Consider the following 26,999-nt stretch of genomic DNA (forward strand, 5'->3'; position numbering starts at 1 on the left):
TGTGTTTGTGTGTGCATCATCCTCCCTTTGAACGCAAGAGTGTGTGTGTGTGTGTGTGTGTGTGTGTGTTTGTGTGCATCATCCTCTCTTTGAACGCAAGTGTGTGTGTTTGTGTGTGCATCATCCTCCCTTTGAGCGCAAGTGTGTGTGTGTGTGTGTGTGTGTGCATCATCCTCCCTTTGAACGCAAGAGTGTGTGTGTGTTGTGTGTGCATCATCCTCCCTTTGAGCGCAAGAGTGTGTGTATGTGTGTGTGTGTGTGTGTGTGTGTGTGTGTGTGTGTGTGTGTGTGTGTGTTTGTGTGTGTGTGCATCATCCTCCCTTTGAGCGCAAGAGTGTGCGTGTGTGTGCGTGTGTGTGTGTGTGTGCATCATCCTCCCTTTGAACGCAAGAGTTTTAGTGTGTGTGTGTGTGTGTGTGTGTGTGTGTGTGTGTGTGTGTGTGCGCATCATCCTCCCTTTGAACGCAAGAGTGTGTGTGTGTGCATCATCCTCCCTTTGAGCGCAAGAGTGTGTGTGTGTGTGTGTGTGTGTGTGTGTGTGTGTGTGTGTGCATCATCCTCCCTTTGAGCACAAGAGTAGCAGTAAATCAGTCTTGAGATTCTATTCACAGAGACCTCACAACTCTGAAATAAAAATAGATTTAGCTCTAAACTAACTAAAATGAAGAATAATGTGTTTATAGTCTCTGCACAGGAGAGACTCTGTGTTGCAAAACAAAGAAAAATATGTATTTATTGGTACTGGCCAAAACATGTTGTGAAATATCAGCATATGGAGTATCAGCACAAACCCAATATGGTGCATCTCTAGTGTTTAGTGATGTATGAAGAACAGAGGATTGAACTATTATTCAGTCTGGAGAAATCCTTCACTAAGACACAGTATATTCACAGGGTTCTCAAGTCTCACGCATTGGCCGTGAGACACACGCAATTCAACCAGTTCACACGCTCACACGCCACACCGTGTATTTCTCACGCTGAAAAGGCAATGCCAACCAAATTGTCCTACAAGCTTTATATATAACGTTGTATACGAGGCGCGGGCACACAAAGTGAAGTTTCCTGCCGCCAGCACGTATCTCGGCCAGATTGCGTTCGTTAATAGGCAACATAGATGCGCGAACACACGGAAGTTGACGGAACATTCTCGGCCACCGTACGTTCGTTACTAGGTAACCAACAACATCGCGCGAACACACGTCGTGATGATGGAGAAGGTAAGTTTGAGGAAAGCTTGTCTAACATTTTTTAGGCTAGAACAATTAATATATAGCCCATCGTATACATTATTATTGATGCAGTCAAAAACTCTACAACTACTTTGCAACCAGGCCAGAAGCTTTGGCTCAGTTTTACGTTATCTGAAACAAATGTTAGTGGGTATGGGAAGGAATGAAGATGTATTTCTTTATTTTATTTTAAATAAATTTAAATTTATTTATTTTATTTTATTTTATTTTAAATTATATATTATACTGTAATAGTATTTCTAGTTACATTAAGGCTACATACGTATTAAAGCAGTGCTCTGGGTAATATATACCCTGTCAAAACATACATTAATCATTGCCATTGCATTTGTATTTTTCAAACACTTACAACACAAAACACATTTCATAAGCTGGAGTGTGTACTCTTGTGTACACACACACACACACACACACACACACACACACACACACACACACACACACACACACACACACACACACACACACCTTAATAATACTCTAATATGTCATTTGTTCACAATGTCCCACCACACAATAAATCATTAGCCTATACCGTTTCGACTAGACACATTCAAAATGCAAAAATATCTGTTTTTCCAAACTGTTTGGAGCAATTTTTTATATTTTTGTAATTTTTGTATAACTTATTTGTAATTTTGAAATATAACATTAAAGAGTATATTTGATGTGATGAATTGCTCTGTCATTTACTAGATTTAGCAATTGTTATAATTTCAATTTGTCCTGGTTAATTGTGAACAATGGGTAAAATTGGGGGGCGGGGCTCCATTAGGCTCCTCCCCCAACCACATGTGATCTCACTCCAAGCTTTTGATAAAAATTGAGAACCCTGGTATATTTCACTCACCCGGTTGTGTGTGTATCACTGTTGTTTCTCTCAGGACGCTGTTTCATGTCACACAGAGACACTGAAGAGTTATAATCATAAATCCTAAATCCAGCATAGAGGGGTTCAGTGAATGTGGTGTTGAGTGTGTGTAAGTGTGTGAGTGTGTGTGTGTCAGAGACGCTGTAGAAGGACAGAGTGCCAGCCGACACGTCCACATACACTCCTGCTCTCTTAGAAGATGAAGAGACGACAGGAATATCAGTTCTGTTATTATTGTGACGGACAGAGAATCTGTTATAAGAGCAGACCAGACTCCAGGATTTGTCATTGAATCCAAACACACAGTCTTTATTCCGTCCTTTCCTGCTGATTCCTTTATATGTCACTGATATATCAGCACTTCTGCTCCATTCAGCCTCCCAGTAACAGCGTCCAGTCAGACTCTCTCCACACAGAACCTCTTTACACACATCAAATCTCTCTGGATGATCAGGATACGGCTGATCCTCATACACACACGTCACTGTCCTGTTCTCATCAGACAGAATGAGTCGAGTGTGTGCTGTGTTTGGATCCAGTGATAGATCACAGGCATCTGAACACAAGAAGAGAAACATTTCACTAAATGACACAAATCAACAATAAATCACTAAATGATTGTGTGTGTAGACCTACATTTGTGTAATCCTGCTGTAATTCTGAACTCTCCACAATGATCCACACTATAAAACACAAACATGATTCATATTCATTTCTAAAGGAAACATAAGAAAGTGTGTGTGTGTGTGTGTGTGTGTGTGTGTGTGTGTGTGTGTGTGTGTGTGTGTGTGCATCATCTTCCCTTTGAACGCAAGAAAGTGTGTGTGTGTGTGTGTGTGTGTGTGTGTGTGTGTGTATGTGTGTTTGTGTGTGTGTGTGCTTGTTTTATCACTTCGTGGGGACCTCAACCTGACAGCACACTCACGGTGTGGGGCCATTTTGCTGGACCCCACAAGCATTATCATTGGAATGAATAGAAAACACTTTGCTGATATGTCTAGTGCAGAAATCTGAGTTTGGCCCACAAGTGATAAAAAAAAAAAGTGTGCTTAAAAAAAGTGTGTTTAAGTGTGCTAAGATTTTGCTCAGTACTGACCCCTTAACTCGCTTAATGGTAGTGCACTCTCACACACTATAAGCCAATGAAAGGCATGCTTGTTTGTCACGTGGGTCAGTACCAAGACAACTACACACAGCATACAGTACATCTTTGAAGTGACGTAAAGTGTCGTGATGACGACATTGGATGTCTTGTTGAGGACGTTTGATATCATGACGCTTACAGGATAATTGGAGGTCGGAAGGTTCCACGAGGGAAAAATGTCCACGCGGGAATATTGAATATAAGGTCATTTACCGAATGACACGTTTGTGACACCTATGCTATGAATAATGAAGAAAGCAATAACCTAGATTACGTTAAATAACATTTGCAGTAACTTCCATATTTTGTTATAGAAAATAGATAGGACTAGCTGCTAGTCAACCGCTGTGTCCCAATGTGAAGGCTGCATCCTCCGAAGGTCGCATTTGAAGGCCGATTGCGTCACTGCGGCGCGATGAAGGCTATCCTGATTCAAAAGAGACGCCAAATGCACCCTTCGTTTCCCCGTGAAAGGAAGGATACATAAAAGGATCCTAAGCGGCCTATCCTACCCTATCCTACCCCATAAGTCATTGCGGGCCGGTGACGACAGCATTATTTATTTAATTTTAAAGGCGGCCGAGACTAGAGTTCGGTGGTGAACTGCAAATTCACATTTAAATGTAAGTATTATGTTTTCATTTAATCAAATAGCTAGCGAAACCCAGAGTTAAAGTTTCTTATAAAATTCATATTAACTCCTGTCACCATTGCGTGGCTTCATTTGTCAGGTAGTTTGAGGCTAAACTTGTGCTAATATTAGTTTAACGACCTATTTGTAATATTTGCAGTAGTCTATCTCACTTGTGTTTAATAAGAAATATTACTCACTCTATAAAGCCCACAACAATAAGAAAAGCAGTAGATAAGGCAATGGGGTTTCACTTTTATGTTTTATGTATTTGTAGTGCTGTCATGAAAGCTATGTCTACAAAGGTTTTAACCAAATTTGAGTTTCCAGAAATATGATTTCTGAAGTATTTTGTATGCATGTCTTGATGTGTCATATTTTGCAGTGTTAACAATGCACTTACCGGTAAGATTGCACCCCTGTGTTAAGTACACTTTTCTGCTTTTTTAGAGCAATTACAAAAATACGTAAGAAAATTAATACACACATCTTTGCTGAAATGTATTGTGCTGCTGTTGTTAACAAGCCATGGTTCAATTGCTCTGCCCTTAGTGGGAAACCCACTGCTGAAACTTGACACTGACTGAGCCAAGAATGAATGTAAGGACAAAAGATATATTTAGAAGAAGACTTATATTGACCATTTAAGATTTTGCTTACATCTATCTTATAAATATGTTTTGCTATTTTATTAAAAAGGTTACAATTACAACAATAACTAGAATGTACATTTCCTGAAGAAAATGTGAAGTGGTGCTTGCAGTGGCAAAACTCGCCACTCGGTTGCTAGAGTGTGGTACATGATTGCATACAAGCCAACAAACATGTCTGTACGATGTTCTGGTGCTGAGATATGGCTTATTCATGTTGTTCAGGTGGTTGCTAGGGTGTTGCTAGGGTGTTCTGTGTGGTTGCTAGGGCTTTGCTAGGTGGTTGCTAGGGTGTTCTGGGTGGTTGCTATGGTGTTGCTAGGTGGTTGCTAGGGTATTCTGGGTGGTTGCTATGGTATTCTGGGTGGTTGCTATGGTGTTGCTAGGTGGTTGCTAGGGTATTCGGGGTGGTTGCTAGGGCGTTGCTAGGGTATTCTGAATGGTTGTTATGGTGTTGCTAGGCGGTTGCTAGGGTATTCTGGGTGGTTGCTATGGTGTTGCTAGGCGGTTGCTAGGGTATTCTGGGTGGTTGCTAGGCAGTTGCTAGGGTATTCTGAGTGGTTGCTATGGTGTTGCTAGGCGGTTGCTAGGGTATTCTGGGTGGTTGCTAGGGCGTTGCTAGGCAGTTGCTGGGGTATTCTGGGTGGTTGCTTTGGTGTTGCTAGGTGGTTGCTTGGGTATTCTGGGTGGTTGCTAGGGTATTCTGGGTGGTTTCTATGGTGTTTCTAGGCGGTTGCTAGGGTATTCTGGGTGGTTGCTAGGGCGTTGCTAGGCAGTTGCTGGGGTATTCTGGGTGGTTGCTTTGGTGTTGCTAGGTGGTTGCTTGGGTATTCTGGGTGGTTGCTAGGGTATTCTGGGTGGTTTCTATGGTGTTGCTAGGCGGTTGCTAGGGTATTCTGGGTGGTTGCTAGGCGGTTGCTAGGTGGTTGCTAGGGTATTCTTGGTGGTTGCTATGGCGTTGCTAGGTGGTTGCTAGGGTGTTCTGGGTGGTTGCTATGGTGTTGCTAGGCAGTTGCTATGGTATTTTGGGTGGATGCTAGGGCGTTGCTAGGTGTTCTGGGGGTTGCTAGACAGTTGCTAGGGTGTTCTGGGTGGTTGCTACGGTATTTTTGGTGGTTACTAGAGTGTTTCTAGACGTTGCTAGGGTGTTCAGGATGGTTGCTAAGGTATTTTTTTTAGTTGCTATGGTGTTACTAGGTGGTTGGTAGTTGTCAAAGATGGTTACTATGGAGTTTTTATAGAGTTATTAAAATCTTTAATAACGAGTGCCTTCAGTACGGCACTCGGCCTGCGGCCTCGTGCCTATGGCCGAATAGGCACAAGCATGGAGCAATATCGCAAGGCCACGAGTGTAATAATGTGTTAAAAAATTTAAAAAAATGTAAAAAAAAAATATTTTTTTTGATATAGGGTGGTTGCTAGGGAGCTCTTAGTGGTTGCTATTGTGCTGAAACTGGTTGCTAGGGTGTGGCTATGAATATTTTAGGCCATTACTTATTGGTTGCTTGATAATATAAATCCTCTGAGGGAGAGAGAGAGGGAGAGACGCAGGGCTGTCAGGCCCTTTGGAGTCTGTGTGTGTGAAAACGGCAGTTGGGATTCAAATGTTTTTAGAACTCCCCATGTTAAGTCAATGGGACTTTTTTGGCCGCTTTTTCGTCCGCTGTGCGAACATCGTACACCCGATCGCTTAGAAAAGTCATAGCACACCTCTCCTCAATGAGCCGGTCGATTTGACACCTCACTCAGGGGTCTGTGACAAACGGTGCGGGGCGAGTTACGCGCCAAACTTTTGTCCGGAATAATAATAAGAAAAAGAATAATAACTAGAATGTACATTTCCTGAAGAAAATGTGAAGTGGTGCTTGCAGTGGCAAAACTCGCCACTCGGTTACTAGGGTGTTGTACATGTTTGCATTCGAGCCAACAACCATGTCTGTACGATGTTGTGGAGCTGAAATATGGCTTCTATATGTTGCAATATGGTTGCTAGGTGGCTCTAAATGGTTGCTAGGGTGTGAATACACAGTTACCATGGTGATATTTACAGGCTGTTTTACAACTGAAACTAATGAGCCAACCCCCATCTCTATACAATATTCTGATGCAGAGATGTAGGTCTTGTAAAATGGTTGCTAGGGTACTCTGTTTGGTTGCTATGGAGATGCTTGTCAGCTGCTAATGATGAAACTACAAAGGCTTCTTGTTAGCATGAATGATATAAACCAACTCCCATCTCTATACGATGTTCTGATGCAGAGATATACGTTTTGCTAAACGGTTGCTAGGGTACTCTATTTGGTTGCTAGCGAGTGGCTTGTCAGCTGCCAATCATGAAACTCCAAAGGCTTCTTGTCACTATGAATGATATAAACCAACTCCCATGCCTCTGCGACATTCAAAATGGAAGATATGCCTCTTTGGATTTTGGTTGCTAGGGTACTCTGTTTGGTTGCTAGGGAGTGGCTTGTCAGCTGTCAATGATGAAATTCCAAAGGCTTCTTGTCATTATGAATTATATAATCCAACTCCCATGCCTCTGTGACATTCAGAATGTAAGATATGCCTCTTTGGATTTTGGTTGCTAGGGTACTCTTTTTGGTTGCTATGGAGTTACTTGGCACCTGCCAATGATGCAATTCCAAAGGCTTCTTGTCACTATGAATGATATAAACCAACTCCCATGCCTCTGTGACATTCAGAATGGAAGATATCCCTCTTTGGATTGTTGTTGCTAAGGTGCTCGACAATGGTTGCTAGGGAGGGGCTAGGAAGTGTTGAGGTGATTTATGATTGGCCGTTTGCTGCCCTGAGTCAAACTTGTGTTAACCCCATCTCTTTATGATGTTCTGATGCAGAGATATAGGTCTTGCAAAATGGTTGCTAGGGTACTCTGTTTGGTTGCTAGGGAGTGGCTTGGCAGCTGCCAATCATGAAACTCCAAAGGCTGCTTGTCAGTATGTATGATATAAACCAACTCCCATGCCTCTGTGACATTCAGAATAGAAGATATCCCTCTTTGGATTGTTGTTGCTAAGGTGCTCGACAATGGTTGCTAGGGAGGGGCTAGGAAGTGTTGAGGTGATTTATGATTGGCCGTTTGCTGCCCTGAGTCAAACTTGTTTAACCCCATCTCTTTATGATGTTCTGATGCAGAGATATAGGTCTTGCAAAATGGTTGCTAGGGTACTCTGTTTGGTTGCTAGGGAGTGGCTTGGCAGCTGCCAAACATGAAACTCCAAAGGCTGCTTGTCAGTATGTATGATATAAACCAACTCCCATGCCTCTGTGACATTCAGAATAGAAGATATCTCTCTATGAATTTTGGTTGCTAAGGTGCTCGACAATGGTTGCTAGGGAGGGGCTAGGAAGTGTTGAGGTGATTCATGATTGGCTGTTTGCTGCCCCGAGTCAAATGAGACCACCCCCATGTTTCTATGACAATTCAGTCTGGAGATATCCCTTTGATCTCTTTCAATGGAAGTCTATGGGACTTGTTGCTAAGGTGCTCTAAATGGTTGCTAGGGCGTGGCTTGATAGCTTCACAATGATCCTGAGAGACTGATTGGTCATCTGAGTAAGATGAGCCCTCCCCCTTGTCTCTATGACACTGTGATCCAGAGCTACGTTCATTACAAAATCCCTATGCAATTTACCATAGTAGGAAAAGCATGTGTGTTTCACGGGACATTCCTTCCCCATAGTAAGTCAATGGGACAACTTTGGGACGCTCCTGCCCCCCAGGGGTGCAACTTTTACCCCATTGTGAGGTATGTTCTTACAGAGCCTGTCAGCCTCTTCAAATGTGGCAAATCACACGTTTCTGCAAAATCCTCGCTCAGAGCTATGAGTGCTCAAAGTTCGTCGCAATGTTAAGTCAATGGAACTTTTTGGGGCGCTTTTTCGCCCCTGGGGCGAACACCGCACCCCCGATCGCTTATAAAAGTCATAGCACACCTCTCCTCAATAAGCCGGTCGATTTGACACCTCATTCATGGGTCTGTGACAAACGGTGCGGGGCGAGTTACGCGCCAAACTTTTGTCCAGAACAATAAGAAGAAGAAGAAGAAGAAGAACTAGAATGTACATTTCCTGAAGAAAATGTGAAGTGGTGCTTGCAGTGGCAAAACTCTCCACTTGGTTGCTAGGGTGTTGTACATGATTGCATTCGAGCCAACAACCATGTCTGTACAATGTTGTGGAGCTGAAATATGGCTTCTATATGTTGCAATATGGTTGCTAGGTGGCTCTAAACGGTTGCTAGGGTGTGAAATCAGTTACCATGGTGATAGTTACAGACAGTTTCCCAACCAAAACAAAAGAGCCAACCCCCATCTCTATGTGATGTTCTGATGCAGAGACATGGGTCATGATAAACGGTTGCTAGGGTCCTCTGTTTGGTTGCCAGGGAGTGACTTGGCAGGTGCCAATGATGAAACTCCAAAGGCTGATTGTCAGTATAAATGATTTAAACCAACTCCCATGCCTCTGTGACATTCAGAATGGAAGATATCCCTCTTTGGAATTTGGTTGCTAGGGTCCTCTGTTTGGTTGCAAGGGAGTGACTTGGCAGGTGCCAATCATAAAACTCCAAAGGCTGCTTGTCATTATGAATGATATAAACCAACTCCCATGCCTGTGTGACTTTCAGAATGGAAGATATCCCTCTTTGGATTTTGGTTACTAGGGTACTCTGTTTGGTTGCTATGGAGTTACTTGGCAGCTGCCAATGATGAAATTCCAAAGGTTTCTTGTCAGTATGAATGATATAAACCAACTCCCATGCCTCTGTGACATTCAGAATGGAAGAGATCCCTGTTTGGATTTTGGTTGCTAGGGTACTCTGTTTGGTTGTTATGGAGTTGCTTGGCAGCTGCCAATCATGAAACACCAAAGGCTTCTTGTCAGTATGAATGACATAAACCAACTCCCATGCCTCTGTGACATTCAGAATGGAAGATATCCCTCTTTGAATTTTGGTTGCTAGGGTAATCTGTTTGGTTGCTATGGAGTTGCTTGACAGCTGCCATTGATGAAACTGCAACGGCTTTTTGTTACTATGAAGGATATAAACCAACTCCCATGCCTCTGTGACATTCAGACTGGAAGATATCCCTCTTTGGATTTTGGTTGCTAGGGTACTATGATTGGTTGCTAGGGAGTGGCTTGGCAGCTGCCAATCATGAAACTCCAAAGGCTTCTTGTCAATATTGAATTATATAAACCTTCCCCCATCTCTATACGATGCTCTGATACAGAGATATAGGTCTTGCTAAATAGTTGCTAGGGTACTCTGTTTGGTTGCTATGGAGTGGCTTGGCAGCTGCTAATGATGAACTCCAAAGGCTGCTTTTCAGTATGAATGACATAAACAAACTCCCATGCCTCTGTGACATTCAGAATGGAAGATATCCCTCTTTGAATTTTGGTTGCTAGGGTAATCTGTTTGGTTGCTATGGAGTTGCTTGACAGCTGCCATTGATGAAACTGCAAAGGCTTTTTGTTACTATGAATGATATAAACCAACTTCCATGCCTCTGTGACATTCAGAATAGAAGATATCCCTCTAGGATTTTGGTTGCTAAGGTGCTCGACAATGGTTGCTAGGGAGGGGCTAGGAAGTGTTGAGGTGATTCATGATTGGCCATTTGATGCCCTGAGTGAAACGAGACCACCTTGGTGTTTCTATGATCTACTAGAGCGTTTCTAGACGTTGCTAGGGTGTTCAGGATGGTTGCTAAGGTATTTTTGGTAGTTGCTATTTTGTTACTAGGTGGTTGGTAGTTGTCAAAGATGGTTACTATGGAGTTTTTATAGAGTTATTAAAATCTTTAATAACGAGTGCCTTCAGTACGGCACTCGGCCTGCGGCCTCGTGCCTATTGCTGAATAGGCACAAGCATGGAGCAATATCGCAAGGCCACGAGTGTAATATTGCGCTAAAAAATACAAAAAAATGTACAAAAAATTTTTTTTTGGTTTAGGGTGGTTGCTAGGGAGCTCTTAGTGGTTGCTAGGGTGCTAAAACTGGTTGCTAGGGTGTGGCTATGAAGATTTAAGGAAATTACTTATTGGCTGCTTGATAATATAAATCCTCTGAGGGAGAGAGAGAGGGAGAGACGCAGGGCTGTCAGGCCCTTTGGAGTGGTGTGTGTGTGAAAACGTCGGTTGGGATTCAAATATTTTTAGAATGCCCAATGTAAAGTCAATGGGGACTTTTTTGGCCGCTTTTTCGTCCGCTGTGCGAACATCGTACACCCGATCGCTTAGAAAAGTCATAGCACACCTCTCCTCAATGAGGCGGTCGATTTGACACTTCACTCAGGGGTCTGTGACAAACGGTGCGGGGCGAGTTTCGCGCCAAACTTTGTCCAGAATAATAATAATAAGAACTAGAATGTACATTTCCTGAAGAAAATGTGAAGTGGTGCTTGCAGTGGCAAAATTCGGCACTCGGTTGCTAGGGTGTTGTACATGATCGCATACGAGCCAACAACCATGTCTGTACGCTGTTGTGGAGCTGAAATATGGCTTCTTTATGTTGCAATATGGTTGCTAGGTGGCTGTAAACGGTTGCTAGGGTGTGAATACAAAGTTACCATGGTGAAATTTACAGACTGTTTCCCAACCAAAACTAAAGAGCCAACCCCCATCTCTATATGATGTTCTGATGCAGAGACATGGGTCTTGATAAACGGTTGCTAGGGTCCTCTGTTTGGTTGCCAGGGAGTGACTTGGCAGATACCAATGATGAAACTGCAAAGGCTTCTTGTCACTCTGAATGATATAAACCAACTCCCATGCCTCTATGACATTCAGAATGGAAGATATCCCTCCTTGGATTTTGGTTGCTAGGGTACTCTGTTTGGTTGCTAGAGAGTGGCTTGGCAGCTGCCAATGATGGAATTCCAAAGGCTTCTTGTCAGTATGAATGATATAAACCAACTCCCATGCCTGTGTGACATTCAGAAAGGAAGATATTCCTCTTTGGAATTTGGTTGCTAGGGTACTCTGTTTGGTTGATATGGAGTTGCTTGGCAGCTGCCAATCATGAAACACCAAAGGCTTCTTGTCAATATGAATGATATAAACCAACTCCCATGCCTCTGTGACAGTCAGAATGGAAGATATCCCTCTCTGGAGTTTGGTTGCTAGGGTCCTCTGTTTGGTTGCTATGGAGTGGCTTGGCAGCTGTTAATGATGAAACTGCATAAGTTTCTTGTCAGTATGAATGAAAATAAACCAACTCCCATCTCTATACGATGTTCTGATGCAGAGATATAGGTCTTGCTAAACGGTTGCTAGGGTACTCTGTTTGGTTGCTAGGGAGTGGCTTGGCAGCTGCCAATGATGAAATTAAAAAGGCTTCTTGTCACTATGAATGATAAAAAACCAACTCCCATGCATCTGTGACATACAGAATGGAAGATATCCCTCTTTGGATTTTTGTTGCTAGGGTACTCTGTTTGGTTGCTAGGGAGTAGCTTGGCAGCTGCCAACCATAAAACTCCAGAGGCTGCTTGTCAGTTTGAATGATATAAACCAACTCCCAGCTCTATACGATGTTCTGATACAGAGAAATTATTTTTGCTAAATGGTTGCTAGGGTACTCTGTTTGGTTGCTAGGGAGTGGCTTGGCAGCTGCCAGTGATGAAACTGCAAAGGCTTCTTGTCACTATGAATGATATAAACCAACTCCCATTTCTTTGTGACATTCAAAATGGAAGATAACCCTCTTTGGATTTTGGTTGCTAGGGTACTCTGTTTGGTTGCTATGGAGTGGCTTGGCAGCTGCCAATAATGAAACTCCAAAGGCTGGTTGTCAGTATGAATGAAACAAACCAACTCCCATGCCTCTGTGACATTCAGAATGGAAGATATCCCTCTTTGCATTTTGGTTGCTAGGGTACTCTGTTTGGTTGCTATGGAGTTGTTTGGCAGCTGCTAATGATGAAACTGTAAAGGCTTATTGTCAGTATGAATGATATAAACCAACTCCCATGCCTGTGTGACATTCAGAAAGGAAGATATTCCTCTTTGGAATTTGGTTGCTAGGGTACTCTGTTTGGTTGATATGGAGTTGCTTGGCAGCTGCCAATCATGAAACACCAAAGGCTTCTTGTCAATATGAATGATATAAACCAACTCCCATGCCTCTGTGACAGTCAGAATGGAAGATATCCCTCTCTGGAGTTTGGTTGCTAGGGTCCTCTGTTTGGTTGCTATGGAGTGGCTTGGCAGCTGTTAATGATGAAACTGCATAAGTTTCTTGTCAGTATGAATGAAAATAAACCAACTCCCATCTCTATACGATGTTCTGATGCAGAGATATAGGTCTTGCTAAACGGTTGCTAGGGTACTCTGTTTGGTTGCTAGGGAGTGGCTTGGCAGCTGCCAATGATGAAATTAAAAAGGCTTCTTGTCACTATGAATGATAAAAAACCAACTCCCATGCATCTGTGACATACAGAATGGAAGATATCCCTCTTTGGATTTTTGTTGCTAGGGTACTCTGTTTGGTTGCTAGGGAGTAGCTTGGCAGCTGCCAACCATAAAACTCCAGAGGCTGCTTGTCAGTTTGAATGATATAAACCAACTCCCAGCTCTATACAATGTTCTGATACAGAGAAATTATTTTTGCTAAATGGTTGCTAGGGTACTCTGTTTGGTTGCTAGGGAGTGGCTTGGCAGCTGCCAGTGATGAAACTGCAAAGGCTTCTTGTCACTATGAATGATATAAACCAACTCCCATTTCTTTGTGACATTCAAAATGGAAGATAACCCTCTTTGGATTTTGGTTGCTAGGGTACTCTGTTTGGTTGCTATGGAGTGGCTTGGCAGCTGCCAATAATGAAACTCCAAAGGCTGGTTGTCAGTATGAATGAAACAAACCAACTCCCATGCCTCTGTGACATTCAGAATGGAAGATATCCCTCTTTGCATTTTGGTTGCTAGGGTACTCTGTTTGGTTGCTATGGAGTTGTTTGGCAGCTGCTAATGATGAAACTCTAAAGGCTTATTGTCAGTATGAATGATATAAACCAACTCCCATCTCTATACGATGTTCTGATGCGGAGATATAGGTCTTGCAAAACGGTTGCTAGGGTACTCAAGTTTGGTTGCTATGGAGTGGCTTGGCAGCTGCCAATGATGAAACTGAAAAGGCTTTGTGTCACTATGAATGATATAAACCAACTCCCAGCTCTATACGATGTTCTGATACAGAGAAATTATTTTTGCTAAATGGTTGCTAGGGTACTCTGTTTGGTTGCTAGGGAGTGGCTTGGCAGCTGCCAGTGATGAAACTGCAAAGGCTTCTTGTCACTATGAATGATATAAACCAACTCCCATTTCTTTGTGACATTCAAAATGGAAGATAACCCTCTTTGGATTTTGGTTGCTAGGGTACTCTGTTTGGTTGCTATGGAGTGGCTTGGCAGCTGCCAATAATGAAACTCCAAAGGCTGGTTGTCAGTATGAATGAAACAAACCAACTCCCATGCCTCTGTGACATTCAGAATGGAAGATATCCCTCTTTGCATTTTGGTTGCTAGGTTATTCTGGGTGGTTGCTATGGTGTTAATAGGCGGGTGCTAGGGTATTCTTGGTGGTTGCTAGGTCGTTGCTAGGCAGTTGCTAGGGTATTCTGGGTGGTTGCTATGGTGTTGCTAGGCAGTTGCTAGGGTATTCTGGGTGGTTGCTAGGCAGTTGCTAGGGTATTCTAGGTGGTTGCTAGGACGTTGCTAGGCAGTTGCTAGGGTGTTCTGGGTGGTTCTTATGGTGTTGCTAGGCGGTTGCTAGGGTATTATGGGTGGTTGCTAGGCGGTTGCTAGGGTATTCTTGGTGGTTGCTATGGTGTTGCTAGGCGGTTGCTAGGGTATACTGGGTGGTTGCTAGGCGGTTGCTAGGGTATTCTTGGTGGTTTCTAGGGCGTTGCTAGGTGGTTGCTAGGCTGTTCTGGGTGGTTGCTATGGTGTTGCTAGGCGGTTGTTAGGGTATTCTGGGTGGTTGCTATGGTGTTGCTAGGGTATTCTGGGTGGTTGCTAGGCAGTTGCTAGGGTATTCTGGGTGGTTGCTAGGGCGTTGCTAGGCAGTTGCTAGGGTGTTCTGGGTGTTTGCTATGGTGTTGCTAGGCAGTTGCTATGGTATTTTGGGTGGATGCTAGGGCGTTGCTAGGCAGTTGCTAGGGTGTTCTGGGTGGTTGCTAGGCAGTTGCTAGGTGTTCTGGGGGGTTGCTAGACAGTTGCTAGGGTGTTCTGGGTAGTCGCTACGGTATTTTTGGTGGTTACTAGAGCATTTCTAGACGTTGCTAGGGTGTTCAGGATGGTTGCTAAGGTATTTTTGTTAGTTGCTATGGTGTTACTAGGTAGTAGGTAGTTGTCAAATATGGTTACTATGGAGTTTTTATAGAGTTCTTAAAATCTTTAATAACGAGTGCGTTCAGTACGGCACTCGGCCTGCGGCCTCGTGCCTATGGTCGAATAGGCACAAGCATGGAGCGATATCGCAAGGCCACGAGTGTAATATTGCTTTAAAAAATAAAAAAAATGTAAAAAAATGTTTTTTTTTGGTTTAGGGTGGTTGCTAGGGAGCTCTTAGTGGTTGCTAGGGTGCTGAAACTGGTTGCTAGGGTGTGGCTATGAAGATTTTAGGCCATTACTTATTGGCTGCTTGATAATATAAATCCTCTGAGGGAGAGAGAGAGGGAGAGACGCAGGGGTGTCAGGCCCTTTGGAGTCTGTGTGTGTGAAAACGTCGGTTGGGATTCAAATATTTTTAGAACTCCCAATGTAAAGTCAATGGGGATTTTTTGGCCGCTTTTTCGTCCGCTGTGCGAACATCGTACACCCGATCGCTTAGAAAAGTCATAGCACACCTCTCCTCAATGAGCCGGTCGATTTGACACCTCACTCAGGGGTCTGTGACAAACGGTGCGGGGCGAGTTACGCGCCAAACTTTGTGTGGAATAAGTATGAGCAATAACAATAGTGTTGCTTTGAAAAGCACCACCAACTAGAATGTACATTTCCTGAAGAAAATGTGAAATGGTGCTTGCAGTGGCAAAACTCTCCACTCGGTTGCTAGGGTGTTGTACATGATTGCATACGAGCCAACAACCATGTCTGTACGATGTTGTGGAGCTGAAATATGGCTTCTATATGTTGCAATATGGTTGCTAGGTGGCTCTAAATGGTTGCTAGGGTGTGAATACACAGTTACCATGGTGATATTTACAGACTGTTTTACAACTGAAACTAATGAGCCAACCCCCATCTCTATACAATATTCTGATGCAGAGATGTAGGTCTTGTAAAATGGTTGCTAGGGTACTCTGTTTGGTTGCTATGGAGTTGCTTGGCAGCTGCTGATGATGAAACTGCAAAGGCTTCTTGTCAGTATGAATGATATAAACCAACTCCCATCTCTATACGATGTTCTGATGCAGAGATATACGTTTTGCTAAACGGTTGCTAGGGTACTCTGTTTGGTTGCTAGGGAGTAGCGTGGCAGCTGCCAATCATGAAACTCCAAAGGCTGCTTGTCAGTATGAATGATATAATCCAACTCTCATGCCTCTGCGACATACAGAATGGAAGATATCCCTCTTTGGATATTGGTTGCTAGGGTACTCTGTTTGGTTGCTAGGGAGTGGCTTGTCAGCTGCCAATCATGAAACTCCAAAGGCTGCTTGTCAGTATGAATGATATAAACCAACTCCCATGCCTCTGCGACATTCAGAATGGAAGATATGCCTCTTTGGGTTTTGGTTGCTAGGGTACTCTGTTTGGTTGCTATGGAGTTACTTGGCAGCTGCCAATGATGCAATTCCAAAGGCTTCTTGTCACTATGAATGATATAAACCAACTCCCATGCCTCTGTGACATTCAGAATGGAAGATATCCCTCTTTGGATTTTGGTTGCTAGGATACTCTGTTTGGTTGCTAGGGAGTGGCTTGGCAGCTGCCACTGATGAAACTGCAAAGGCTTCTTGTCATTATGAATTATATAAACCAACTCCCATGCCTCTGTGACATTCAGAATGGAAGATATCCCTCTTTGTATTTTGGTTGCTAGGGTACTCTGTTGGTTGCTAGGGAGTGGCTTGGCAGCTGCCAATCATGGAACTTCAAAGGCTGCTTGTCAGTATGAATGATATAAACCAACTCCAATCTCTATACGATGTTCTGATACAGAGATATTCGTTTTGCTAGACGGTTGCTAGGGTACTCTGTTTGGTTGCTAGGGAGTGGCTTGGCAGTTGCCAATGATGCAATTCCAAAGGCTTCTTGTCACTATGAATGATATAAACCATCTCCCATTTCTCTGTGACATTCAGAATGGCAGATATCCCTCTTTGGATTTTGGTTGCTAAGGTACTCTGTTTGGTTGCTATAGAGTGGCTTGGCAGATGCAAATTTTGAAACTGCAAAAGCTTCTTGTCACTATGAATGATATAAACCAACTCCCATGCCTCTGTGATATTCATAATGGAAGATATCCCTCTTTGGATTTTGGTTGCTAAGGTGTTCGACAATGGTTGCTAGGGAGGGGCTAAGAAGTGTTGAGGTGATTCATGATTGGCTGTTTGCTGCCACGAGTCAAATGAGACCACCCCCATGTTTCTATGACAATTCAGTCTGGAGATATCTCTTTGAACTCTTTCAATGGAAGTCTATGGAACTTGTTGCTAAGGGGCTCTAAATGGTTGCTAGGGCGTGGCTTGATAGCTTCACAATGATCCTGAGAGACTGATTGGTCGTCTGAGTAAAATGAGCTCGCCCCCTTGTCTCTATGACACTGTGATCAGGAGCTATGTTCAATACAAAATCCCTATGCAATTTACCATAGTAGGAAAAGCATGTGAGTTTCACAGGATGTTCCTTCCCCATAGTAAGTCAATGGGGCAACTTTGGGCAGCTTCTGCCCCCCAGGGCTATAACTTTTACCCCATTGTGAGGTATGTTCTTACAGAGCCTGTCAGCCTCTTCAAATGTGGCAAATCACAAGTTTATGTGAAATCCTCGCTCTGAGCTAGGAGTCGTAAAAAGTTTGTCGCAATGTTAAGTCTATGGGACTTTTTTGGCCGCTTTTTCGCCCCTGGGGCAAACATCGCACCCCCGATCGCTTATAAAAGTCATAGCACACCTCTCCTCAATGAGCCGGTCGATTTGACACCTCACTCAGGGGTCTGAGACAAACGGTGCGGGACGAGTTACGCGCCAAACTTTGTCCAGAATAAAAATAAGAATAATAACTAGAATGTACATTTCCTGAAGAAAATGTGAAGTGGTGCTTGCAGTGGCAAAACTCTCCACTTGGTTGCTAGGGTGTTGTACATGATTGCATTCGAGCCAACAACCATGTCTGTACAATGTTGTGGAGCTGAAATATGGCTTCTATATGTTGCAATATGGTTGCTAGGTGGCTCTAAACGGTTGCTAGGGTGTGAAATCAGTTACCATGGTGATAGTTACAGACAGTTTCCCAACCAAAACAAAAGAGCCAACCCCCATCTCTATGTGATGTTCTGATGCAGAGACATGGGTCATGATAAACGGTTGCTAGGGTCCTCTGTTTGGTTGCCAGGGAGTGACTTGGCAGGTGCCAATGATGAAACTCCAAAGGCTGATTGTCAGTATAAATGATTTAAACCAACTCCCATGCCTCTGTGACATTCAGAATGGAAGATATCCCTCTTTGGAATTTGGTTGCTAGGGTCCTCTGTTTGGTTGCAAGGGAGTGACTTGGCAGGTGCCAATCATAAAACTCCAAAGGCTGCTTGTCATAATGAATGATATAAACCAACTCCCATGCCTGTGTGACTTTCAGAATGGAAGATATCCCTCTTTGGATTTTGGTTACTAGGGTACTCTGTTTGGTTGCTATGGAATTACTTGGCAGCTGCCAATGATGAAATTCCAAAGGTTTCTTGTCAGTATGAATGATATAAACCAACTCCCATGCCTCTGTGACATTCAGAATGGAAGAGATCCCTGTTTGGATTTTGGTTGCTAGGGTACTCTGTTTGGTTGTTATGGAGTTGCTTGGCAGCTGCCAATCATGAAACACCAAAGGCTTCTTGTCAGTATGAATGACATAAACCAACTCCCATGCCTCTGTGACATTCAGAATGGAAGATATCCCTCTTTGAATTTTGGTTGCTAGGGTAATCTGTTTGGTTGCTATGGAGTTGCTTGACAGCTGCCATTGATGAAACTGCAACGGCTTTTTGTTACTATGAAGGATATAAACCAACTCCCATGCCTCTGTGACATTCAGACTGGAAGATATCCCTCTTTGGATTTTGGTTGCTAGGGTACTATGATTGGTTGCTAGGGAGTGGCTTGGCAGCTGCCAATCATGAAACTCCAAAGGCTTCTTGTCAATATTGAATTATATAAACCTTCCCCCATCTCTATACGATGCTCTGATACAGAGATATAGGCCTTGCTAAATAGTTGCTAGGGTACTCTGTTTGGTTGCTATGGAGTGGCTTGGCAGCTGCTAATGATGAACTCCAAAGGCTGCTTTTCAGTATGAATGACATAAACAAACTCCCATGCCTCTGTGACATTCAGAATGGAAGATATCCCTCTTTGAATTTTGGTTGCTAGGGTAATCTGTTTGGTTGCTATGGAGTTGCTTGACAGCTGCCATTGATGAAACTGCAAAGGCTTTTTGTTACTATGAATGATATAAACCAACTTCCATGCCTCTGTGACATTCAGAATAGAAGATATCCCTCTAGGATTTTGGTTGCTAAGGTGCTCGACAATGGTTGCTAGGGAGGGGCTAGGAAGTGTTGAGGTGATTCATGATTGGCCATTTGATGCCCTGAGTGAAACGAGACCACCTTGGTGTTTCTATGATCTACTAGAGCGTTTCTAGACGTTGCTAGGGTGTTCAGGATGGTTGCTAAGGTATTTTTGGTAGTTGCTATTTTGTTACTAGGTGGTTGGTAGTTGTCAAAGATGGTTACTATGGAGTTTTTATAGAGTTATTAAAATCTTTAATAACGAGTGCCTTCAGTACGGCACTCGGCCTGCGGCCTCGTGCCTATGGCTGAATAGGCACAAGCATGGAGCAATATCGCAAGGCCACGAGTGTAATATTGCGTTAAAAAATACAAAAAAATGTAAAAAAAAATTTTTTTTGGTTTAGGGTGGTTGCTAGGGAGCTCTTAGTGGTTGCTAGGGTGCTAAAACTGGTTGCTAGGGTGTGGCTATGAAGATTTTAGGCCATTACTTATTGGCTGCTTGATAATATAAATCCTCTGAGGGAGAGAGAGAGGGAGAGACGCAGGGCTGTCAGGCCCTTTGGAGTGGTGTGTGTGTGAAAACGTCGGTTGGGATTCAAATATTTTTAGAATGCCCAATGTAAAGTCAATGGGGACTTTTTTGGCCGCTTTTTCGTCCGCTGTGCGAACATCGTACACCCGATCGCTTAGAAAAGTCATAGCACACCTCTCCTCAATGAGCCGGTCGATTTGACACTTTACTCAGGGGTCTGTGACAAACGGTGCGGGGCGCATTACGCGCCAAACTTTGTCCAGAATAATAATAATAATAATAATAATAATAAGAAGAATAATAAGTATGAGCAATAACAATAGTGATGCCTTGCTTTCAGCAAGCACCACTAACTAGAATGTACATTTCCTGAAGAAAATGTGAAGTGGTGCTTGCAGTGGCAAAACTCTCCACTTGGTTGCTAGGGTGTTGTACATGATTGCATTCGAGCCAACAACCATGTCTGTACAATGTTGTGGAGCTGAAATATGGCTTCTATATGTTGCAATATGGTTGCTAGGTGGCTCTAAACGGTTGCTAGGGTGTGAAATCAGTTACCATGGTGATAGTTACAGACAGTTTCCCAACCAAAACAAAAGAGCCAACCCCCATCTCTATGTGATGTTCTGATGCAGAGACATGGGTCATGATAAACGGTTGCTAGGGTCCTCTGTTTGGTTGCCAGGGAGTGACTTGGCAGGTGCCAATGATGAAACTCCAAAGGCTGATTGTCAGTATAAATGATTTAAACCAACTCCCATGCCTCTGTGACATTCAGAATGGAAGATATCCCTCTTTGGAATTTGGTTGCTAGGGTCCTCTGTTTGGTTGCAAGGGAGTGACTTGGCAGGTGCCAATCATAAAACTCCAAAGGCTGCTTGTCATAATGAATGATATAAACCAACTCCCATGCCTGTGTGACTTTCAGAATGGAAGATATCCCTCTTTGGATTTTGGTTACTAGGGTACTCTGTTTGGTTGCTATGGAGTTACTTGGCAGCTGCCAATGATGAAATTCCAAAGGTTTCTTGTCAGTATGAATGATATAAACCAACTCCCATGCCTCTGTGACATTCAGAATGGAAGAGATCCCTGTTTGGATTTTGGTTGCTAGGGTACTCTGTTTGGTTGTTATGGAGTTGCTTGGCAGCTGCCAATCATGAAACACCAAAGGCTTCTTGTCAGTATGAATGACATAAACCAACTCCCATGCCTCTGTGACATTCAGAATGGAAGATATCCCTCTTTGAATTTTGGTTGCTAGGGTAATCTGTTTGGTTGCTATGGAGTTGCTTGACAGCTGCCATTGATGAAACTGCAACGGCTTTTTGTTACTATGAAGGATATAAACCAACTCCCATGCCTCTGTGACATTCAGACTGGAAGATATCCCTCTTTGGATTTTGGTTGCTAGGGTACTATGATTGGTTGCTAGGGAGTGGCTTGGCAGCTGCCAATCATGAAACTCCAAAGGCTTCTTGTCAATATTGAATTATATAAACCTTCCCCCATCTCTATACGATGCTCTGATACAGAGATATAGGCCTTGCTAAATAGTTGCTAGGGTACTCTGTTTGGTTGCTATGGAGTGGCTTGGCAGCTGCTAATGATGAACTCCAAAGGCTGCTTTTCAGTATGAATGACATAAACAAACTCCCATGCCTCTGTGACATTCAGAATGGAAGATATCCCTCTTTGAATTTTGGTTGCTAGGGTAATCTGTTTGGTTGCTATGGAGTTGCTTGACAGCTGCCATTGATGAAACTGCAAAGGCTTTTTGTTACTATGAATGATATAAACCAACTTCCATGCCTCTGTGACATTCAGAATAGAAGATATCCCTCTAGGATTTTGGTTGCTAAGGTGCTCGACAATGGTTGCTAGGGAGGGGCTAGGAAGTGTTGAGGTGATTCATGATTGGCCATTTGATGCCCTGAGTGAAACGAGACCACCTTGGTGTTTCTATGATCTACTAGAGCGTTTCTAGACGTTGCTAGGGTGTTCAGGATGGTTGCTAAGGTATTTTTGGTAGTTGCTATTTTGTTACTAGGTGGTTGGTAGTTGTCAAAGATGGTTACTATGGAGTTTTTATAGAGTTATTAAAATCTTTAATAACGAGTGCCTTCAGTACGGCACTCGGCCTGCGGCCTCGTGCCTATGGCTGAATAGGCACAAGCATGGAGCAATATCGCAAGGCCACGAGTGTAATATTGCGTTAAAAAATACAAAAAAATGTAAAAAAAAATTTTTTTTGGTTTAGGGTGGTTGCTAGGGAGCTCTTAGTGGTTGCTAGGGTGCTAAAACTGGTTGCTAGGGTGTGGCTATGAAGATTTTAGGCCATTACTTATTGGCTGCTTGATAATATAAATCCTCTGAGGGAGAGAGAGAGGGAGAGACGCAGGGCTGTCAGGCCCTTTGGAGTGGTGTGTGTGTGAAAACGTCGGTTGGGATTCAAATATTTTTAGAATGCCCAATGTAAAGTCAATGGGGACTTTTTTGGCCGCTTTTTCGTCCGCTGTGCGAACATCGTACACCCGATCGCTTAGAAAAGTCATAGCACACCTCTCCTCAATGAGCCGGTCGATTTGACACTTTACTCAGGGGTCTGTGACAAACGGTGCGGGGCGCATTACGCGCCAAACTTTGTCCAGAATAATAATAATAATAATAATAATAATAATAATAATAATAAGAATAATAAGTATGAGCAATAACAATAGTGATGCCTTGCTTTCAGCAAGCACCACTAATAAGTATGCAAGAGAACACTAATGATGCCTTGCTTTCAGCAAGCACCATTAATAATAAGTATGAGCAATAACAATAGTGATGCTTTTAAAAAAGCACCACTAATAAGTATGAGCAATAACAATAGTGATGCCTTGCTTTCAGCAAGCACCACTAATAATAATAATAATAATAATAAGAATAATAAGTATGAGCAATAACAATAGTGATGCCTTGCTTTCAGCAAGCACCACTAATAAGAAGAAGAAGAAGAAGAAGAAGAAGTATGAGCAATAACAATAGTGATGCTTTCAAAAAAGCACCACTAATAATAAGTATGAGCAATAACAATAGTGATGCTTTCAAAAAAGCACCACTAATAAGTATGCAAGAGAACACTAATGATGCCTTGCCTTTGGCAAGCACCATTAATAAGTATGAGCAATAACAATAGTGATGCCTTGCTTTCAGCAAGCACCACTAATAAGTATGAACAATAACAATAGTGATGCCTTGCTTTCAGCAAGCACCACTAATTACAATTTCTACAATATTTCAAGTGTACTCTTTCTTTGTAAAAAAATGATTATAGGCCTACATTTTATCATATGTATTCATTAGTTTGAATATAGCCAACATTGGAACATCTAACATCTTAGTTGATGACTTTATTTTTGACAAAAATAGTATTATATATATATATTAGAGGTGGGCATAGATACATTTTTTTAATCTAGATTAATCTAGATTATATTTGAAATTAATCTAGATTAATCTAGATTAAAATGGCTCATTTGAATTCAGCCGAAGGCATTCAGAGTATGTGTGCTACCCAAATAATGACTATAAGGGACTGTTCGTTTTTTATTTAAGGGGCCACCGGAGGAGTTTTGAGATCTGTTGTCAAAAAAGACATGACCCTCCCTTCGCCAGCAATACATTTTTCTATGACCCTCCAAAATGATTGTGAAAAAAGGCATGACCCTCCCCGATAATTTATTGATTAGCCTACTTCTGTACTGGTTTGCGCTTGGCAAAGATGTCCAGATAGCCTTTTTTTTTTTCTTTTTTTTTTTTTTTTTTAAACCATAACGTTAAACTCTTGCTTTCTCATCTTACTAGGGCTGTAACATAGACCAAACCTACGATTCAGTTCGTATCACGATTTTTGATTTTAGATTTGAAAAAAATCATGTTTTCGGTGCTGATGCGGTGTGACGCGTTCAACATGTGTGGCGCTGCCAATAAAGCATCTAAAAGCTGTCACAAAGAACCGGCAAAAGTAATGATTATTAATATGTCAAATATAGCAAGGAGACATTTAAATTGTTTATTAATAAACAAGTGTTTTCTGTGTTGACTGCAAAGATGAAGTTGACGATGCGTCGCGATCTTCTCAGACCGCGCCAGAGAGAAATGCACATTTCATAAGCAGAAAGCAGTCTGTTTTCCTTCGTTTTGAATTGTTCTGTTTAAAAGTAGACATTTCAAGCTTTCTATATATTTCTCAGGTCTGTGAGGCAAGTAGCCTACGCTGAGTTTCGGTTCATTTATGAGACACGCGCCTCCGTGCCATGATGATCTATTTTCTACTATAGGCTATTTACTTCTTATTTATTAAATCCAGATGAAACATTGATTAAAATTAAGATACAATTAATAAAAAAACGAAATTCACTTTAAAGAAAAGATTTGTGCTTTCTGTTTGAGGTCTCTGTGAAATTTTTAAAGTCGCTTCAGAGCAGTCATGTCCGTAATGGATAACTGTCACGCCCGTAACATTGTTTGTTTTTTTTGTTTTTGTTTTTTTTTCACATAAATGCGAACACGAAAAATAAAATAAAAATAATATAATATTTTATGTTCTGTGGAGGCCGATCTTTATTAATCCGGTGGGTATATATCTTTTGGTTTGCACAGTGTAATTTATAGAATTACTAAAAAATATTTTGCCACAAAAGTTAAAGATTTTTTGTGTCACGTCACATGTGTATTTCCCTCATATTAAATATAAAACGCATGTGCAGAAGACTGATATTTTTCTAATGTCTTGACTCCTTTCAGACGTTTCAAAATATTGGTATTAAATGCATTTTCTGAGAATTTATATTTCGTTTTGACTGCAAATGTAACGTCCATATCACGAATCGCCCAATTTTAACGAATTTATCCTCAACTAGTTTTTCTGGTGTAGGTCTACGTATTTTATTACGTTAACTTAAATAATACTAATAGTAATTTAAAGATGTGGTAGCCCTACATCTTACACATCGTGGAAACAAAATAAGAATGGAAACTAAAATATGGTAGTATCGTGCTACAGCGCACATTCTATCAGCTGCAGTTCTGGCGCCTCAGTCCCAATACTGTAAAACTCGACGTACATTCACATCACATGTTAACGCAGCGGTAGAGTTACACTCACAGGACACTGTGCACTTATTCGCAATCACAAAAGTTCATTATTTGCTCGTGCTTTAAAGCTTTGCCGGGTAAACATTTCATTGGCGTTCTGTTCTGACATGATGCACTTTTTCTAAGCGCGAACTGAAGTGCGCGCACTGTCAAACAGCGCCAAACTGGATTGTTGTTGGGTCAGACCCATCTGATATCGAAGGGGGGCTGATAACGCGAGATCAACATGGAGCTAAATGGAAAAAATAGCACCAAACAAGCCACTTTGAAATGTTGCTGTTTTCATGAATATACAAGTTGGGTGACCCTCCCCCTAGACTAAAAAAAGTTGGATGGCCCTCCCCTCAACAAAGAATAAAAATACATGACCCTCCCCTATTTTCCTCCGGTGGCCCCTTCCATAAATACCGAACGGTCCCTAAAAGTAAGTCTTTGAGAACGGGTTTCTCAAGCCAGGTGGCGCATTAGACCAGGTGCTCATCTCCTGTTTCCAAAATGCATCACAAACTGCTTGAGAAAGCTGTTCTACTCATAGACTGTAAAAGGTTACTACTGTACTGTTACCGTCCATAGGCAACATTAGGTAGGCCTATGTTATTATCAACTACTATAGGCTATCAATTAGGGATGGGCGATATGGCCTAAAATCCATATTGTGATATACATTGCAGCCTCTTGCGATAACGATATTATAATAAAACCATTTCAGAACAGGTTACACAGACCCTGCTAAACAACTGCTAAATGTTGTTTTTTTGTTTTTTTTGAAAGGGTGTATGTAGTTTTGAGAACATATATTGTGCAAAACTGTAAGTATACAACATAATTTTGCAGATAAATAAAATTTAAGTACACTAGCTGCAGAGACTTAAGTAGGTCTAATGTTTATTATGGCTTGGAGCTTATGAAACCCCAAATTTAAAATTAGAATATTGTCTAACTGATGTCTTTTCAGTTAAAAAGAAACACAACAACGATTCTTAAAATCGGGCGCTTTTAATAAAAAGAGATTATGTGCTACACCACTCACTAAGATATATTGGGAATAATACGCGCGCGCTGGTATTCAGTGATATGTTTTGTTTTGAATTTGAGGTGGTAGAACGGATTAGTCGTGTGTTAACTTACCGAACTGTTACACCACACAGTGGTTAAAAAGCGCGTTAACGCCGATAACGGCCCACCACTAATATATATATATATATATATATATATATATATATATATATATATATATATATATATACATACATTTTATCATACGTATTTCAAAGTTAAGGATTCATTAGTTTGAATATCGCCTACATTGGAACAAACATCTTAGTTAATTATTTTTGACAAAACATATATATATATATATATATAATATTTAACACGAGCAGAAATTGGCAACATTATAAGCTTATTTGATGTGGCAGTATTTTACAGTAAAAACTTTATAATCTGTCTGATTTTTGTAGTCGATTTTTACTCATCTTAGTAGGCACGCATCTGTGCATTCATTCATTCACACGCAGAAACGCGACTCATATTTAAACAGTCTTTTTGCGTGTACAGACACTTGCGATTAGAACAAAGCATATAACTGACCTATTTCTCAGCCGGATCTGTTGCTCCTCGAAATGAAACTTCCAGAACTTCTGAGGTAAGTTTTCCAGGATTATTATCAAGATAGGTTTATTTCTCACAGCGTTGTAAAGTACATGAGACTGAAAGTGAACTCGCGGTGTGTGTTATCCAGCTGATGTGGGCGTTTCACAGGTTTGCGTCCTCAGATTATTTGCGTTTGAACAGCGCGCGCTTTCCGTGGGCGGAGTCACATTAAAAATAATTAGCTGAGATGAGAACGACTGACATCTCTCTCTTTACATACATATAACATAAACCGAGAATATTTGTTTTTTATAAAAATTACTTCATTTAAAAGAAGAGAATTCAAGCTTCATGCCTGTGTGCCTGTGTGACTGATTGACTGAGTATTCGCTGAGTTATGTATCATTTTCGGACGCGTTTCAGAAT

At 41.9% G+C, this 26,999-nt stretch overlaps 2 protein-coding genes across 2 annotated transcripts in view; both read right to left on the reverse strand.

Annotated features, from left to right (window-relative positions):
* Nucleotides 1–26,999, reverse strand: part of LOC308687564 (NACHT, LRR and PYD domains-containing protein 1 homolog) — a 162,268-nt gene that overhangs the window by 18,732 nt on the left and 116,537 nt on the right. The window lies entirely within an intron of this gene.
* On the reverse strand, nt 2,100–2,882 carry LOC308688001 (stonustoxin subunit beta-like; the record flags this gene model as incomplete). The annotated part of the gene is made up of 2 exons (XM_081360817.1): nt 2,761–2,882; nt 2,100–2,680 (listed from the first exon to the last, which is right to left on the reverse strand). Exons 1-2 carry the CDS (start codon nt 2,822–2,824, stop codon nt 2,100–2,102), a joined length of 645 nt encoding a protein of 214 aa, XP_081216943.1. The 5' UTR covers nt 2,825–2,882.

This window comes from Scardinius erythrophthalmus, assembly GCF_964197995.2.
Source record: "Scardinius erythrophthalmus genome assembly, chromosome: 3".
Classification (NCBI taxonomy): Eukaryota; Metazoa; Chordata; class Actinopteri; order Cypriniformes; family Leuciscidae; genus Scardinius; species Scardinius erythrophthalmus.